The 13,788-nt window shown below is 40.7% G+C and overlaps 1 protein-coding gene across 1 annotated transcript in view; it reads left to right on the top strand.

The window, feature by feature from the left end:
• The window catches only part of insra (insulin receptor a), a 55,071-nt gene that overhangs the window by 5,566 nt on the left and 35,717 nt on the right, over positions 1 to 13,788 (top strand). The window contains exon 2 of the mRNA XM_031731113.2: positions 6,373 to 6,921. Within this exon, the coding sequence (XP_031586973.2) occupies positions 6,373 to 6,921 (549 nt within the window). The remainder of the gene's footprint in view (positions 1 to 6,372; positions 6,922 to 13,788) is intronic.

Here is a 13,788-nt window from a genome sequence, read left to right as displayed (position 1 = left end):
GCTCAGAAGCTCTCGATAGCAGATAGTTGGATGGGGTTTTTTTTAATAAATACAACATTTAGTTGAAGTAATTCTTAGAATAGTTTGAGCACGATGTTAAATAAATGAAACCTTATTTTAACAATTAAAAGTAATTTTCACTTTGAGGTTTTAAAACCCATCTTAAAGAGGATCACATCACGTGCCAGTTTGTGAATCTTCAGTTAGTTGTAGCCCTGTTTGAGAAAACAACACAACAGTGAAACTTAGAAAAGGGAAGTGTTGCAATCACTGAGTGCTTGCGCTCCTGCATGCTTATTGAGGCACAGTGATAATATACACCATCAGCCTAACAGCCCGAACCCCCCCATCCACTTCCTTCTCTACATCAGAAGCCGTCTGTGCCTGTTGATGCTTGCAGCTGTAGTGAAAGGATTGCGGTTTTGTACGTAGTGCCACTGCGCACAAAGTGGACAGATTGTGGCGCTCAGACTGTGCAGCATTTACTCCTTTTGGTTCAGATATGCACACAATTTGTGTTCTGCATTAAAGCTTCAGTGAGCTATAGATTAGTGCATGTTGAGTCAAATTAAAGTGCAACTTGTGACCTAGGCGGGATTTACACGAGGCATTCACACTCTGTTAACTGTGTGGATTAATTATGAGGACAGTAACATCATAACTGTGTCTGCATTTACTCATGAAATTAATTGTGTGGTATTGTTTGCTGTATGGCTTCATTATTATATAGAATTGGGACATGGCAGTTGCATAACTCGGGTCACACTGTTGGAGCTTGTGGATAGATTTTTTTTTTCTCTCATATGTGATCAACCTCCATGGATTTCCTTTTTGCCTGATTGACTTTTATTACAGTCTGATTACATCATGAACCAGACCACCTTCAAACATCACCCAATGAATCTGAGTGCAATAATGTGCCGTAGAGCTTTTAGAGCGATTAGTCGATGAGCTGGTTAAGGGAGAATTAATCTGCTTGTGTTCTGATGTGAAATTTCTTTCATATTGTCCAACCCTTAAGTTGGATTGCGCACTCCGAAAGTCAGAAAAGCCCCACCAACCCTGACTTCTTAAACAAGTAAAACTGTAATACTTGCAATCTGTATTACCGCTGCTGTGTATTTGTAACTCACTGTATAAGCTATACACAGAGCACCCTCCAAGCACGCGGATGTGCTACAGCGATGTTTTTAAGCGCAATAAAAACAGGCATTGTGCTGTATTGCTAATGATGGATGAATGGCTTTACCTTGCTAGGGAGCACAACAAAGGCTGCTTTTCCATCTGCTACTACTGGAATGCAGTCAACTTGGGAATGACGTCACTCCCAGCTCCAATATCCAGCTTCTGAGGTAAAAGGGGTAAAAGGAACGCTGCATGAATCCATGTCTGGAAAACTGGGTGATATTGACATAAGGTTGAGTTCCAGACCAGTTGGCTTTAAAAAAAAAAATGTTTTATGCATAAAATGATTAAACAATGACAAATAATAATCTGCTTAATTATCAGCTTTGAAAATAATTGTTGGGCTGCAACTTAGCATATGGTCTATAGCCCCCCCCTTCACACATGCACTGCAGCCATTTTCTACCTGGTGGTGCACAAGTTGTGTTGGACATTAGTACAAAGTCTGTGACGTCGGATTGCACTGGTTTATGCCAATGCGAGAGTAACGCAGATAACAGTCCAGTTAATATACCAATACATATGGTACCATTTGATTTTAAAATACTTCAAGAAATAATTCAAGTTGAGTTAGTTTCAAAAACATCCAAAGTATTACGTTTCTTTTGTTATTCTGAAATGGACGTATTGAATTGGGTATCGAGAATTGCTTAATTCTGCCGGTATCGTTATACACATTCCTACCCGCGTGTTCCTCCTAGGCAGCATGCTCACTTAGGGCCATGTATATACTGTATATGGTTGCAGACACAGACAGGAAGCTGAAGTTGTGTAATTGGTACATTGTAATGTAAGTTTTCTGTACACTAGTCCACATGGTCACAAATAACATGCAAGCACATGGACATCAACACGGATCCTTGTGCTCACCGTGTCATGATAAAATTGACCTCATGCGGACCAGACTTCTGATGTGGAAAGTACAGTCCGGGTGTAAGGGTGTTTGTATTTCATTCTTAATAAAGGGGCCAGGCACCCAGCCATCATCTCACTTTCATCTTCTTTCCAGTAGCCTCGCAAACTTCAGCTGGGCACCACATCCATTTGTCAGGTTGCTTGCATTGCCTAGGGCACAAGTGTGACTTGATTGGTATTGTGTCTTGACCTCTGCGCGTGCAATGTAAAGGATATACGGGTATTTTACACCATCTCTTCTGGTCATCCGAAATTCACAGGACATCGTTTCATATCTGCACTGTTTAGTCGTTTAAACCAAACTCTGGTTTGTTTTCCCGCTTGGTCCGCTTCATTTCTGTGGATGTAATTGCATTCGGGTGCGGACCAACACAACTGCACCAGGACCCTTTAGAGGAGCTGGTCTCGTTTTTTTCCAGATGAACTCAAGAGTCGTTCATTTATGGTGAGAAGGTGTTCAGACCTCGAACCAACCTAACTGTTAAGTGTACACTCTAAGTTTGAGCTAAGTCCCTTCCAGGTGCCAGCTTTTCTTTGCATTTTGGGATTGGACAGAGTACTGTAGACCAGCGGTCCCCAACCCCTGGGCCACGGACAACTCAAGGACCAGTACCGGTCCGTGAGTCGTTTGGTACTGGGCCACGAGAGTTCAGGCTCGGGTGTGAAATGTATGGTTTTCAGGGTTTTTATTGGTTTTTAGAGTTTTTTTTTTTTTTTTTTTAAATCGTTTTTATCGTTAACTCTGTTTCCCAGGGTCTTTTCCCGTGTGTTGTGAATAAATGTTCTTTTTTTGGTTACCAGTACTGGTTTTATTTTGTTGTATTTATCCACGACACCTTAAAGGCCAGTCCTTAAAAATACTGTCGGACATAAACCGGTCCGTGGCGCAAAAAAAGGTTGGGGACCGCTGCCGTAGACATGCTCAGATAAATTTGAATACTCTCCATGTTATCTACTCGTCCAAAACAGAGCACCTGTATTTAGCATTGATTCTCCCGCTCTGGACACATCTGGCAATAAGCGTACTGAATGTCCTCACGTGGTTTGTAGTGACATGTTTTGTATTTCTTGGCGTTTTCTTTGTGTGAAAAGAACCAAACCTGTTGGCTGCTACATGCGTGGATAGCTTATGAAATGTCAGAAATACCGGAAAATAGCCGCAATCTCCAATCGTCCATCATATTTCTTCATCGTTTGATCTACGAAATGTTCAGAACTCAGACATATTCACATTACAGTGAATAATTTACATTGGAAGCAGCAAATCTCCTCCAGCTCTGAGAAGCTGATTATTTGTTTAACTAACTGCTTATCAGAATGTTGTTTCAGTGCTAATGATCTGCATTTTTCCCTCATCCAGATAAGATAATCCAGACACGGTATTATATTGTGGACGTGTAAATGGAGGCTGGGTTATTTGAGCTTTAAATGATAATTAACAAAATGCCTAAAGAGGCCAAAACCAACTATTTATCCTGCTGATGAATGGTGTTAAAAGACCCAGTTTTTCATAATAAAAGAATATGTTGCTCAAAAGAATTCTCTTTCGTCTTTTCGTGCGATTTGTTGCTCATTATAAATTTCATTTAGTGAAAACATTTACACTGTGATTATTATAGTTATTATTAATACATTTCTGCTTGCTCTTTTGTGTGTCCAAAATGGGAAACTATCATAGTGCTCCTATTGGATTAATCTTAAAAGTTCATCTCTCTAAAAGGTGTAGGCAGCGAGAGACATGATGGCTGTGGTGAATAGAAATGTGCCCCTCTAATGACTCTAATTGATGACTCAAAGCAGTCTTTTCAGTCCTCTCTGGCTCAGAGCAAGGGATGTATGGAGAGTGGGAGCTGGCCTATTGACAATAGAAACCTTTGTGAAATCTCCCAGTTTCTCTGTTTCTCCGCAATACGGGGAGCATGTAAATTCATCAGTGTGCCCAGTTTGTCTTGTTTCATTCATGACATGTTGTCATGGGCTAAATTTAAGCTGCCTTATTTTTTGTCCTTTTTGCCTGCCAAAGTTTTGTTTTTGAACTTGCTGTTCACAGGTAGAGAAGAGCGCTCGGACAGTTTCTTTCTCTGCCGCAGCTCCAAAATTCCTCACTTACACACCAGGGCTGCTATGTTCCACTTTCCAATGTGAGCCACTATCGGTACGACTGGAGTGTATTAGATTCTCTATTGGGAATGTGGTGCTAAAAATACTGGCCTGGCTGAAAGTGTACACTGATAGGAACTTGCACTCGCCGCCCTGTGATTATTCCCCTTCTCATTTTAGTCCTCTGCTTTTTGCCTTAGCTGTGACTACACAGCCACTGACCCTTCGTATTGTAAACTTCGGCTGTTGTTTGTTCTTTTTAATGGCGTTGCTCGACTGTGTGTGTGGCCTTGTATGATACAGAGAGAAGCTTGTAGTTGTAAATGTGTTTCCTAATGGATCTACAGTAGGCTGCTGGCAGTTTGTCAGTCAGTTTGATGAGACAAGTTTAAATTTGAAGTATATGTGCTGAAAGTAAAAGGATTGTGGCCCGTCATATGTGCTTACAACTTAGCAGTGCCTCCAAGGAGAGCCGCTGATCTTTGTGTAGTTTAAGAAGAGAAATGTGCCTTTTAACAAACAGAGCTGCTTTTAATGGGCAGCAGCTGAAACCCCCATTTGAACATTTTACGCTCCGTTTTAAACACGCCTCAGAGTTGTAGGCTCAACTCCAGATAAGTGCCGGAGAATTAGCTTCCTGGTTAAGGTTACAAAGTGAAACGCTTGTTGTTCAGTCTCCCGGTGATTGGACTCTGTGTTTGTGCTCTGCTTGTCTTGTACTGTTATGCAACAGAAGGTGTAAAATGAGCTGCGGCCATAAAGAGAAGTACACCTAGTGGTTACATTCGTCTCCACACGGCTGACCGGTTGACTGGTTGATGTGCCCAGCTCAGCGGTTGGCCCTTTGGTAAACAAATGCGGTCCACTCTCAGCAGGTCGCACACCTCCAGCATGACTAAGGCTGGGGTGACCCATATAGCACTTCCATGTGGTTAAGAGTTTGGCTGATTTGAAGGAAGGCATTTTAGGAAATTACCTTTAGTTTTCTTTATACTCAACTCCCTGTGTGTGTTGTTTATTTTTTTGTAGCTCTTGCAGCCTACTGGACATTCACCTGAAGCTGAAGAAATCCATTTATTTATTGATAAAATATTTAGATTATTGATCGATATTGATTTCTGCTGCAATTAATAAAAGTAATTTTATGTCTGCATGACTCTTAAACCTGGCACAGTCATCAAAAGTTTAAAAACTTTTAATTCATGCCTTATTTTTGAATTCTTTCTATTTCAAGCTGGGCATGTTCTGTTTACATAAATATGCAGGACAGGAAAATTAGTTCAGGGTGAGTAAAAATGTGACAGGAGTTTAAAAAAAGTACCCAGAAACTGCTGTGGTTCCTAGGGTTAGCTGTAATATTGTTGAGTTTTGGACTAAACATAAGCAGTGGTGTCAAAATAACACTTGACAGACGAATGATAGTTTCAGGCTTACATTAATCTCACGTGTTGCGTCACAGCAATACAGTAGACAGAAAAACATGTAACCCGTCTGCGGGGTGGCATAGTTAAGGAATTTCTCATCGAACAGGATCATGTGTCTGGGTGAGCACTGACAAAGCCACAAATCTGCTACTGGTGCAATACATGGCCATTACCAAGGACAAATATTTTTAATGCATTAGCTAATGTTTTTTATGGTCTTGAGTTACAGAAGCAACTCCACAAATCAACTCGGCATAACCAAGGATGAGCATAGCCTCACGTTGATGACAGCGCTCCATATTTGACAGAGGCTCACAGACAGATATGTGGTTGCTAAACAAAATGTCAAGGAAGATGGTCTGGTCTTTATCAAAGTTAGGGACATAGCCACATATTTTCTTCAGGAAAGAAATATCTCCTAATTATCAAGAGATCTATTTTTCCCCCTATCTGTCATGTCTTACTTCTTCAACCTTGTTTTTCCTGTGCACAGAGCAGACATCTTGTGTAATGCACGTTCGCACTGAGAAAAGCAGACAACACATAAGATTAATTGTCCTTAGACATTTTTTTGTCTTCACACCCAAGAGCCAAAACATTTTTCTGACATGCATCACAGTTTCGTCACTCTTAACGGCGTACTGTACATTTGAACCTCTCCACCAGTTTACCATTTATTATTCTGTATGTGACACTAGAACTAGTTTCTAAAGAATATGTTTCTGTCTTTCCTCGATTCTCTTTTCAGTTTGTCCAAGCAAGGACATCCGCAACAATGTGACCAACCTGCGGACGCTCGAGAATTGTACTGTGATTGAAGGCCACCTGAAGATCCTGCTCATGTTCAGGACCAGGCCTGAGGATTTCAGAGGCATCAGTTTCCCCAAGCTGACAGTCATCACCGACTATCTGTTGCTCTTCAGAGTTTATGGGCTAGAGAGCCTCAGCGAACTCTTCCCCAACCTGACGGTCATCAGAGGCAACAACCTCTTCTTCAACTATGCCCTGGTTGTGTTTGAGATGCTCCAGTTGCGCGAGATCGGCCTTCATAGTCTGATGAACATCACCAGAGGAGCTGTGAGAATTGAGAAGAACCCTGATCTCTGCTATCTCTCCACCCTGGACTGGTCCAAGATCCTGGACTCGGTGGAGGACAACTACATCGTGGCCAACAAGAATGACAGAGAGTGTGGCGATGTGTGTCCAGGGGCGGCAGTCGGAAAGACCACCTGCCAGACGACCACCCTCAACGGGCACTTCAGTGAACGCTGCTGGACCCACAACCACTGTCAGAGAAGTAAGCAGCTTTTTATTAAGATTATCCACTAAAACTAAAAGGTGTGCTATCTGTGATGCAACCACCTATTAACACATCCATCCATCCACTAATGTATTCATCTCTTCTCATCCATTCATCCATGTCAAGTCAACTTTGTTTATATACCACATTTAAAAATCAGCAGCTGTTGACTAAAGTGCTGTATTAAAAACAAAAAATAAATAAAATCAAATGACATAAAACAAAGGACAAAATGATAGCCTTTAAGAAAGGAAACATAAAGTGAGAAAATCTGAGTAAAAACAACACAAATAAAAGGAACTCTGAACTCAGTTTAGAAGCCAAACATTAAAAATGGTTTTCAGGTGTCAAAGAGGTCCTAATGTTGGCCAGTTTGATTCACAGTTTTGGTGAAGCAACTGCAAAGGTTTGTCAAAACTTAGATTATTGTTACACACTTCTAGATTCCTTGCAAAGGATTTTTTTTTTTTTTTTTTTTTTGAAAAACATTTTTAAAGGGCTGAGGTAAATGTCAGTGCAAAAACAGTGCAGCAGGGCCTTCAGAAGAATTGATTTTTGAGTGGCACGTAAATCATCTGCATATAAGTGAAACGCAATGCCATATTTTTTTTTTTTTTAAAAATGAGCAACGGGGAGCATATGAAATAGAAAAAAGGGCTTTTGAGAAGATGTATCTGCAGTATCAAATGCAGCGCTGAGGTCTAAAAGTACTAAAATGGCAGAATCTCCTTAGTCAGTAATACTTAAAAGGCATTTAACTTGAAAGCTCAGTTTTTCCATCCATCCATCCATCCATCCATCCATCCATCCATCCATCCAGTGAAACACCATTCCAGGCCACCTACCCATTCATCCCGAACTTTTCAGTGACTCAGATAGTCATAAGCTTTCTTTTGTAACAAATGTTTTTAAATACAAATTCATTGGAAATTCAAATTCACTTCTAAATCTACATTTGCCAGTTTAGATATACAAAGATAAAACTTAAAAGGTCTAAAAAAAACCAGTCCTGCAATAAATCTGGCCTTCACGAGGAGGATAATGTCCAGTTTTCCCTGAAAATGTTTGAGGTTGTGTGTATTCGGCTGTGTGATCATTCTTGAATGATGCAGTTTGACATTGACCCGTTTCTATTGTTTGCTTATACCCTTATTGATATTAATATGAACAAAAGAACATGGCTACCTGTATGGATAGCATGGCCATGTGGATAGCATGAAAGGGCATGGAGGGCACCACAGGAGCTCCTCGTGACATAGCAGGCATTAATGACAGCAGACTGATTGTAAAATGGCTTAAAGCAGAGGTGGTGCGGTTAAATTATGTTTTTGTATGCAGGCTGAAGCATCTTAACTGGCAGTGCATATGATATTTGCCAATAGGATGTGTAGAAGGAACTCAGCTGAAGCATCGGCTGATGTGTTGTGGCACTGATTGCTGGTTGAGCTTGACTTGTGGGCTGCCAGAGCCCAAGCTGTGCTCATTTTGTTGAAAGATATTTGTTATTTCCACACAGGTGAATCGCTTTTGCTTCTGTTGTTGACCAAAGGCTCTCTCTTTGGCTCGAGCTGAGCCTAATAGGGAGTGACAGCTGAAAGGTCACCGATGTAAAGGAAAATTGTGCCCTGGATTTACAACACAGCACAACACAAAACAAGGGCTTCAGTACAAAATGTAATGCAGCAAAATCTTCTTCATAGCTTGATTTTCAGTGTAATTGTGGATTTAAAGTCATAATAAAATGAAATTCCATCGAAACATAAAACCAAGTGAGGGCTATTGTGTTTCAATGCATTTGTTTCCTTCAACAATTTTAATTAAGAGAGTTATTGAAATTTTCAGATCTTTTTATAATGATTATTCTTAAATAATGTCTTGATTTGTCTATCTCAAGTCGAGATCTATTTACGAGCCACCATTTTTATCTGGAGATAAACTTGGCACAGTTTGTTCCCCTTTATGTCACCATTTAGTGTCTGCAGCGATTAGTGGCAGCTTTGCAGAGCCTTTCTCAGCTTCTTTTCATTGGTACATCATTATTTCCATTGGCGTTTGCCACACGTCTAACCCGTCTAGCTTTTACAGAGTTCAGTTCAACTTAAGTCAAATAAGAGCAGATGAGGGCATTTGTTAGAAACAAAACATGTCTTTGTGTCAGAGTAAATCTCATAAATATAAAATACAGAGACATAACAAAACAAAAATGGGCATGTAGCTCCTTCTTGATGTTGAAATATCAGCCCTCTGTCATGTGCTAGGGTAAGTTAAGTAGGCCAAGCTCTGTGTCAATGTTGCCTGAACTGTACTCTAATGTGATGCAACACCTTTCCAGTTAGTCTGTGAATGTTTACTCTCAATAAACTGTAGTGTCGTCATTTCTTATGTTGTGGGGACGTTGTATAGAAGACGTTAGACATCATGGAACATTGTTCATTACCCTCGTAAGTGCACTTATCGTGCCTTTTACTGTACAACAACAAGCCCACCCCTTTACACACAAAGAGTTCAAGTTCAAGTGCTGAGAAGAGTTTTACACATGGGTGTCGCCTGAACACCTCGGCCCACATCATTACACAACACTGCCTACATTATGTCCTGATGCATGCTCAATAATCCAGGTAAGGAAATCCCAGAAAGTTGATTCTGTTCATCTGCATGCAGCGCTTTCAATTGGAGAAACGTTTCATCACTCATCTGAGTGTCTTCTTCAGTCTCAGGTTTATGAACCGTAAAGTTTCAGTTGAAGCCACTGGAGATCCCATATGTGTCAAGATTATCGGAACAGCTCCAAACACAGCATCTCTGTGGCTTTCAAACCCAAAAACTGAACTCAAAGGGCTTTATATTGTAAGTAAAGACCCTACGATATTAAAAAGAAACCTCCAAAATCACTTGATCCCCATAAGCAAGCACTTGGCGACACTGGGAAGGAAAAACTCCCACTTAACAGGAAGAAACCTGGGCTCGGGGAGGGGCAGCAATCTGTTGTGAACGGTTGGGAAAGAGGGGAAAGAGAAGAGAGCAGAAAGAGAGCACAAAATACAGTAGTAGTGTATAAACAACCAGAGAGGATGAAGAGTATCAGGAAAACCAAACAACCTCTAGCTAAGTTGATGGCATAACACAGAAGAGCTACCTCGTTACTATACTGTCTGTTTACACCTACATGCCAGTGGCGAGGATGGATATCCTGGACAGGGAGTAGAGACGCTGAACTGAGGAGGCACCCACCATGTTAGAGTGCTGTAATTGTAGCCATTTCCCAAGTGTCAGTGAATAATACTCATGGTCACTGATCAATGGCAGTGACAGTTTGAATATTAACAGTCATGAAACTGAGGTTGGGGCTGATTGTTTTGCACTGGTAGGAGTTTCGGCTCCCACTGAAAAACTGGGACTGCCTAGATTAGTTTAACAAGTCCACTGAACCAGTCTTTTTTCTTTCTTTTCCAAGCCCTTACTCATGTTTGTTTGCAGCAGCGGTAGTTTCTGTTGCGCTGAGCGGGGCCTATTATTACGCTCTTCAGCGCCTTTGCCACTGAGAAGTGTGTTTATAGATTTTCCACTAATGACTTTTTTGCTTGTGGCCACTTGGCTCACAGTCATCTGAAGTCCTTCTGAAGTATCTGCAGAATCGGCTCAGAAGACCTGTTGTCAGTTTGCGGTGGCGGTGAAGTAAATCTTAATCCGGAAGTGTTTAAATAAAAAGTCTCACCGATGATTTCCTAATCGAGACGATGAATCAAGGCCAGATGCTGGCAGGCAAGCACTGATCTCCAATCATGGGCCTGTGGTATTGTGGTCTGTGACCTGCGGTTTTTTTGCCTACTTTCGCTAAAGCATGAAAAGACCCGTTAAGCCCCAGCTAGAACCACAGGGCACAGTATTGCATTCGGTGTCCTCTTCTGATGTACCCTGTCACTGCTTTTTATAGACCTACAGGAGCACTTCAAGTTAGAGGCTTTCCAAAAACTTGCTGCATTTATTTCCATGATGATTTACACAAAGGAACATGCATGTATGTTAAATATAAACACAGGAATACACCTGATAATAAAAGAAAAATGTAATGTAACCTCTTTCTAATGCATAATAATTAATCACTTTTACTGCTTTTTGCTTTTTTATTTTGTTGTAAAAGAAGAGCTAAAATTTATGATACTGTGATACTGTTATTTTTAAAGGAAGCTTTGGATAGACAGTGGTTAAGTGCCAGGGGTGACTGTGGGTCTCTTACACACACACACACACACACACACACACACACACACACACACACACACACACACACACACTTTCTGCAGTCTGTACAACAGCATGCAACAAAGCTGCGCAACCACGAGGCTTGGCTTGGCTCCCATGTTTGGAGTAACAACCCATTTCTCTTCCCTGCTTCTATAACAGGGGTAATTTGAGCCTTTCGGCGAGCAGCCGCTGAAGATTCCCCCTCCTTTTTACCCCAAATTGGAAGCTTCCGTTCAGCATAGTGGCAAAGCACGGTTACAGGAGATGCTCATTACCAAATTTGATTAGATTTAGCTACAGGCGTGCACAAAAACACCATGTAAACAGCCGTAATAGTGTCAAAAACGAGGCACCACCCTGCTCCCTTCTTTATATTTGCAATTTGCTCTTTGAAATGTTCAATTTCACTTTCAATTCTGTTTGTTATGAACTTTCAATAAAACTAAATGCCAGACAGAAAATACACATCCACTTACAGTGCACTGGTTTTTCTGTAGTTTAGTCATTCCAAGATACAAAAATAATGTTTTTGTTTTATTTTATTTTATTTTATTTTTTTTTTACAAAAAATGACACAATCACCCCCCAATTAGACAGCTAAATTGTGGATTAATTAGTAACTGTATTTACCTGAATTGTATTTACAAAACAGTCTATGCTTTGAAGTCATTATATCAAATAACCTGAATAATAACACATAAACATAAAAGGTAAATAATGTTAAAGAAAAGTCAATTATATGTATTTTATTTTAGCTCTTTTTAATTAGGTCATTTACTAAAATCACACTCTCTTGTAGCCTGGATGTTGTTTGGAGGTTGAAGGCCGAACTCCATCGGTGCTCCGCTTCCGTACAGGTTAAGACGTGCCACGTCACTATTCAACACCAGTAACCAAATATTCACCTAAAATTAGACTGGGGAAATGTGCCAGGACACTGGAGCTGTATCGTCACCGCTAGACACTCGTTAGACTTTCTTACAGCGTCATTCGTGACACGGTACAACAGAACTGTACTGTGAAATGAAGTCAAATGAAACGCAGTGTTTGTATTTTCCCCTTTTTCTATAAAGTAGGCTAGTATAAAAGAATAAAGGGAGTTGGAGTGTAACCGAGGGTAACCACAGGTTTATCAGCGAAGAGTGATTTATTTATTCATATAAGAGAAAACATGACATTAAACCAAAAGCAGCGCACTCTGTGGTGCATTAAAGCCAAAGTGAACAAACAGAACAGAGATGTTTTTGCAGAAAGGAATGCTGCCTAACCCTAAGTGAACAAACAAGACACAAGACATGTACTGGCCATAACTCCCTAGAATACACACAGAACAGGAGGAGGAAAAAAAAAACGTACTCGACAAATATAGAAGGAATAGAAAGAGTCTGGAGGCCAGTGACAGGACCGAGATGATGATGCTGTCAGTTTCTGTCAGCACCAGAGTTACGAGGCTTTAAACAGTAAGCTGTTACAAAACAACCAATCAGGAGCAGACACTTCAACAGGCAAGCCGACCAGTCAGGTCATTCAGAAAGAAACCTGCAGGCCTTATTTATAGAGGAATGTTCTGGCTACGGGACAGGCTTAATTCACTATTATAGTCAAATATTAAGCTTATAGAATGTAGTTTAAAAATGTGATCATTGTTAATTGATCAAAGCAGCAAGTTATAATCCACAGACGCAGATATTTGTCTTTCTGTGACCAGGAAAGTAATTTACAGAACAGTATCCTTCAAATGTGCAACAAGTGCCCCTGAAATAAATGAAGCCGGTTGAATAATGGTGCAATAAGTGTACTGTCCTCTCACCTCAGCGTTTGGGGTCATTGGTAGATTATATGAATGGCACTACGTATGGTTCGTGTGTAGGCTGTAATTTAGCTGTAAAATCTCTTATTAAATGCAACTACTTCATCCTGTACTTTAACCATCCATACGAGTTCAGCTGAACCTCACAAGGGTTTGTGTGAACGTGCTTCTATGGCCACATGGTCTCCACAAGCTGAATACGTGCATGTCTTTTTAAAGAGACATCTAATGTGGCGCAAACCAAATCAGCGCCTTTATGCCAAAGAAAATATCGACACCCACTTTGAAAGACGTGGTCGCCAGTAACAGTAGATAGTTACAATACTCCTTCTTCTGTGCTTATTTTTGTTAATATCTGAAGTCTTCTGGCATTTTTGTCTGAGAGGCGAAACAAACCAGGCCTTTATTTTCCTTTTAAAAACTGAAATTGTGAGCTGGCACGAGGGGGAATTGGGTACTTGAGTCTGTTTTCTTTTTAATGAAGTGCTGTTTCTTGCCAACGCTCAACTGAAGATAATGGGCATTTGATTATGGTTTGGTAATGGCTGTTATGTGGCACGGGTCGTTTGGCTGTTAAGAAGTCAGCTAAGCCTGAATCCTTAAAGGGGCTGGCAGCTGAAAATATTGGATGTGCTTCAGTAAGAAATCCGGGGCTTCCACTTCCACATCCTAATATTTTCCACTGTTTAACTACTGACGGACATTTCTCCGATGTGTCTATCAGATTTGTCCTTTTATACATGAGAGCGAGGCACGAGGAATTAAATGCAGCGTTGCTTCTTCACTGTCCCCTAGTCTGTCTTATCTAG

Source organism: Oreochromis aureus, linkage group 18 (assembly GCF_013358895.1).
Source record: "Oreochromis aureus strain Israel breed Guangdong linkage group 18, ZZ_aureus, whole genome shotgun sequence".
NCBI classification, from domain to species: Eukaryota; Metazoa; Chordata; class Actinopteri; order Cichliformes; family Cichlidae; genus Oreochromis; species Oreochromis aureus.
Note: the sequence above shows the minus strand (reverse complement) of the source record. Positions and strands in the feature narration are given on the sequence as shown.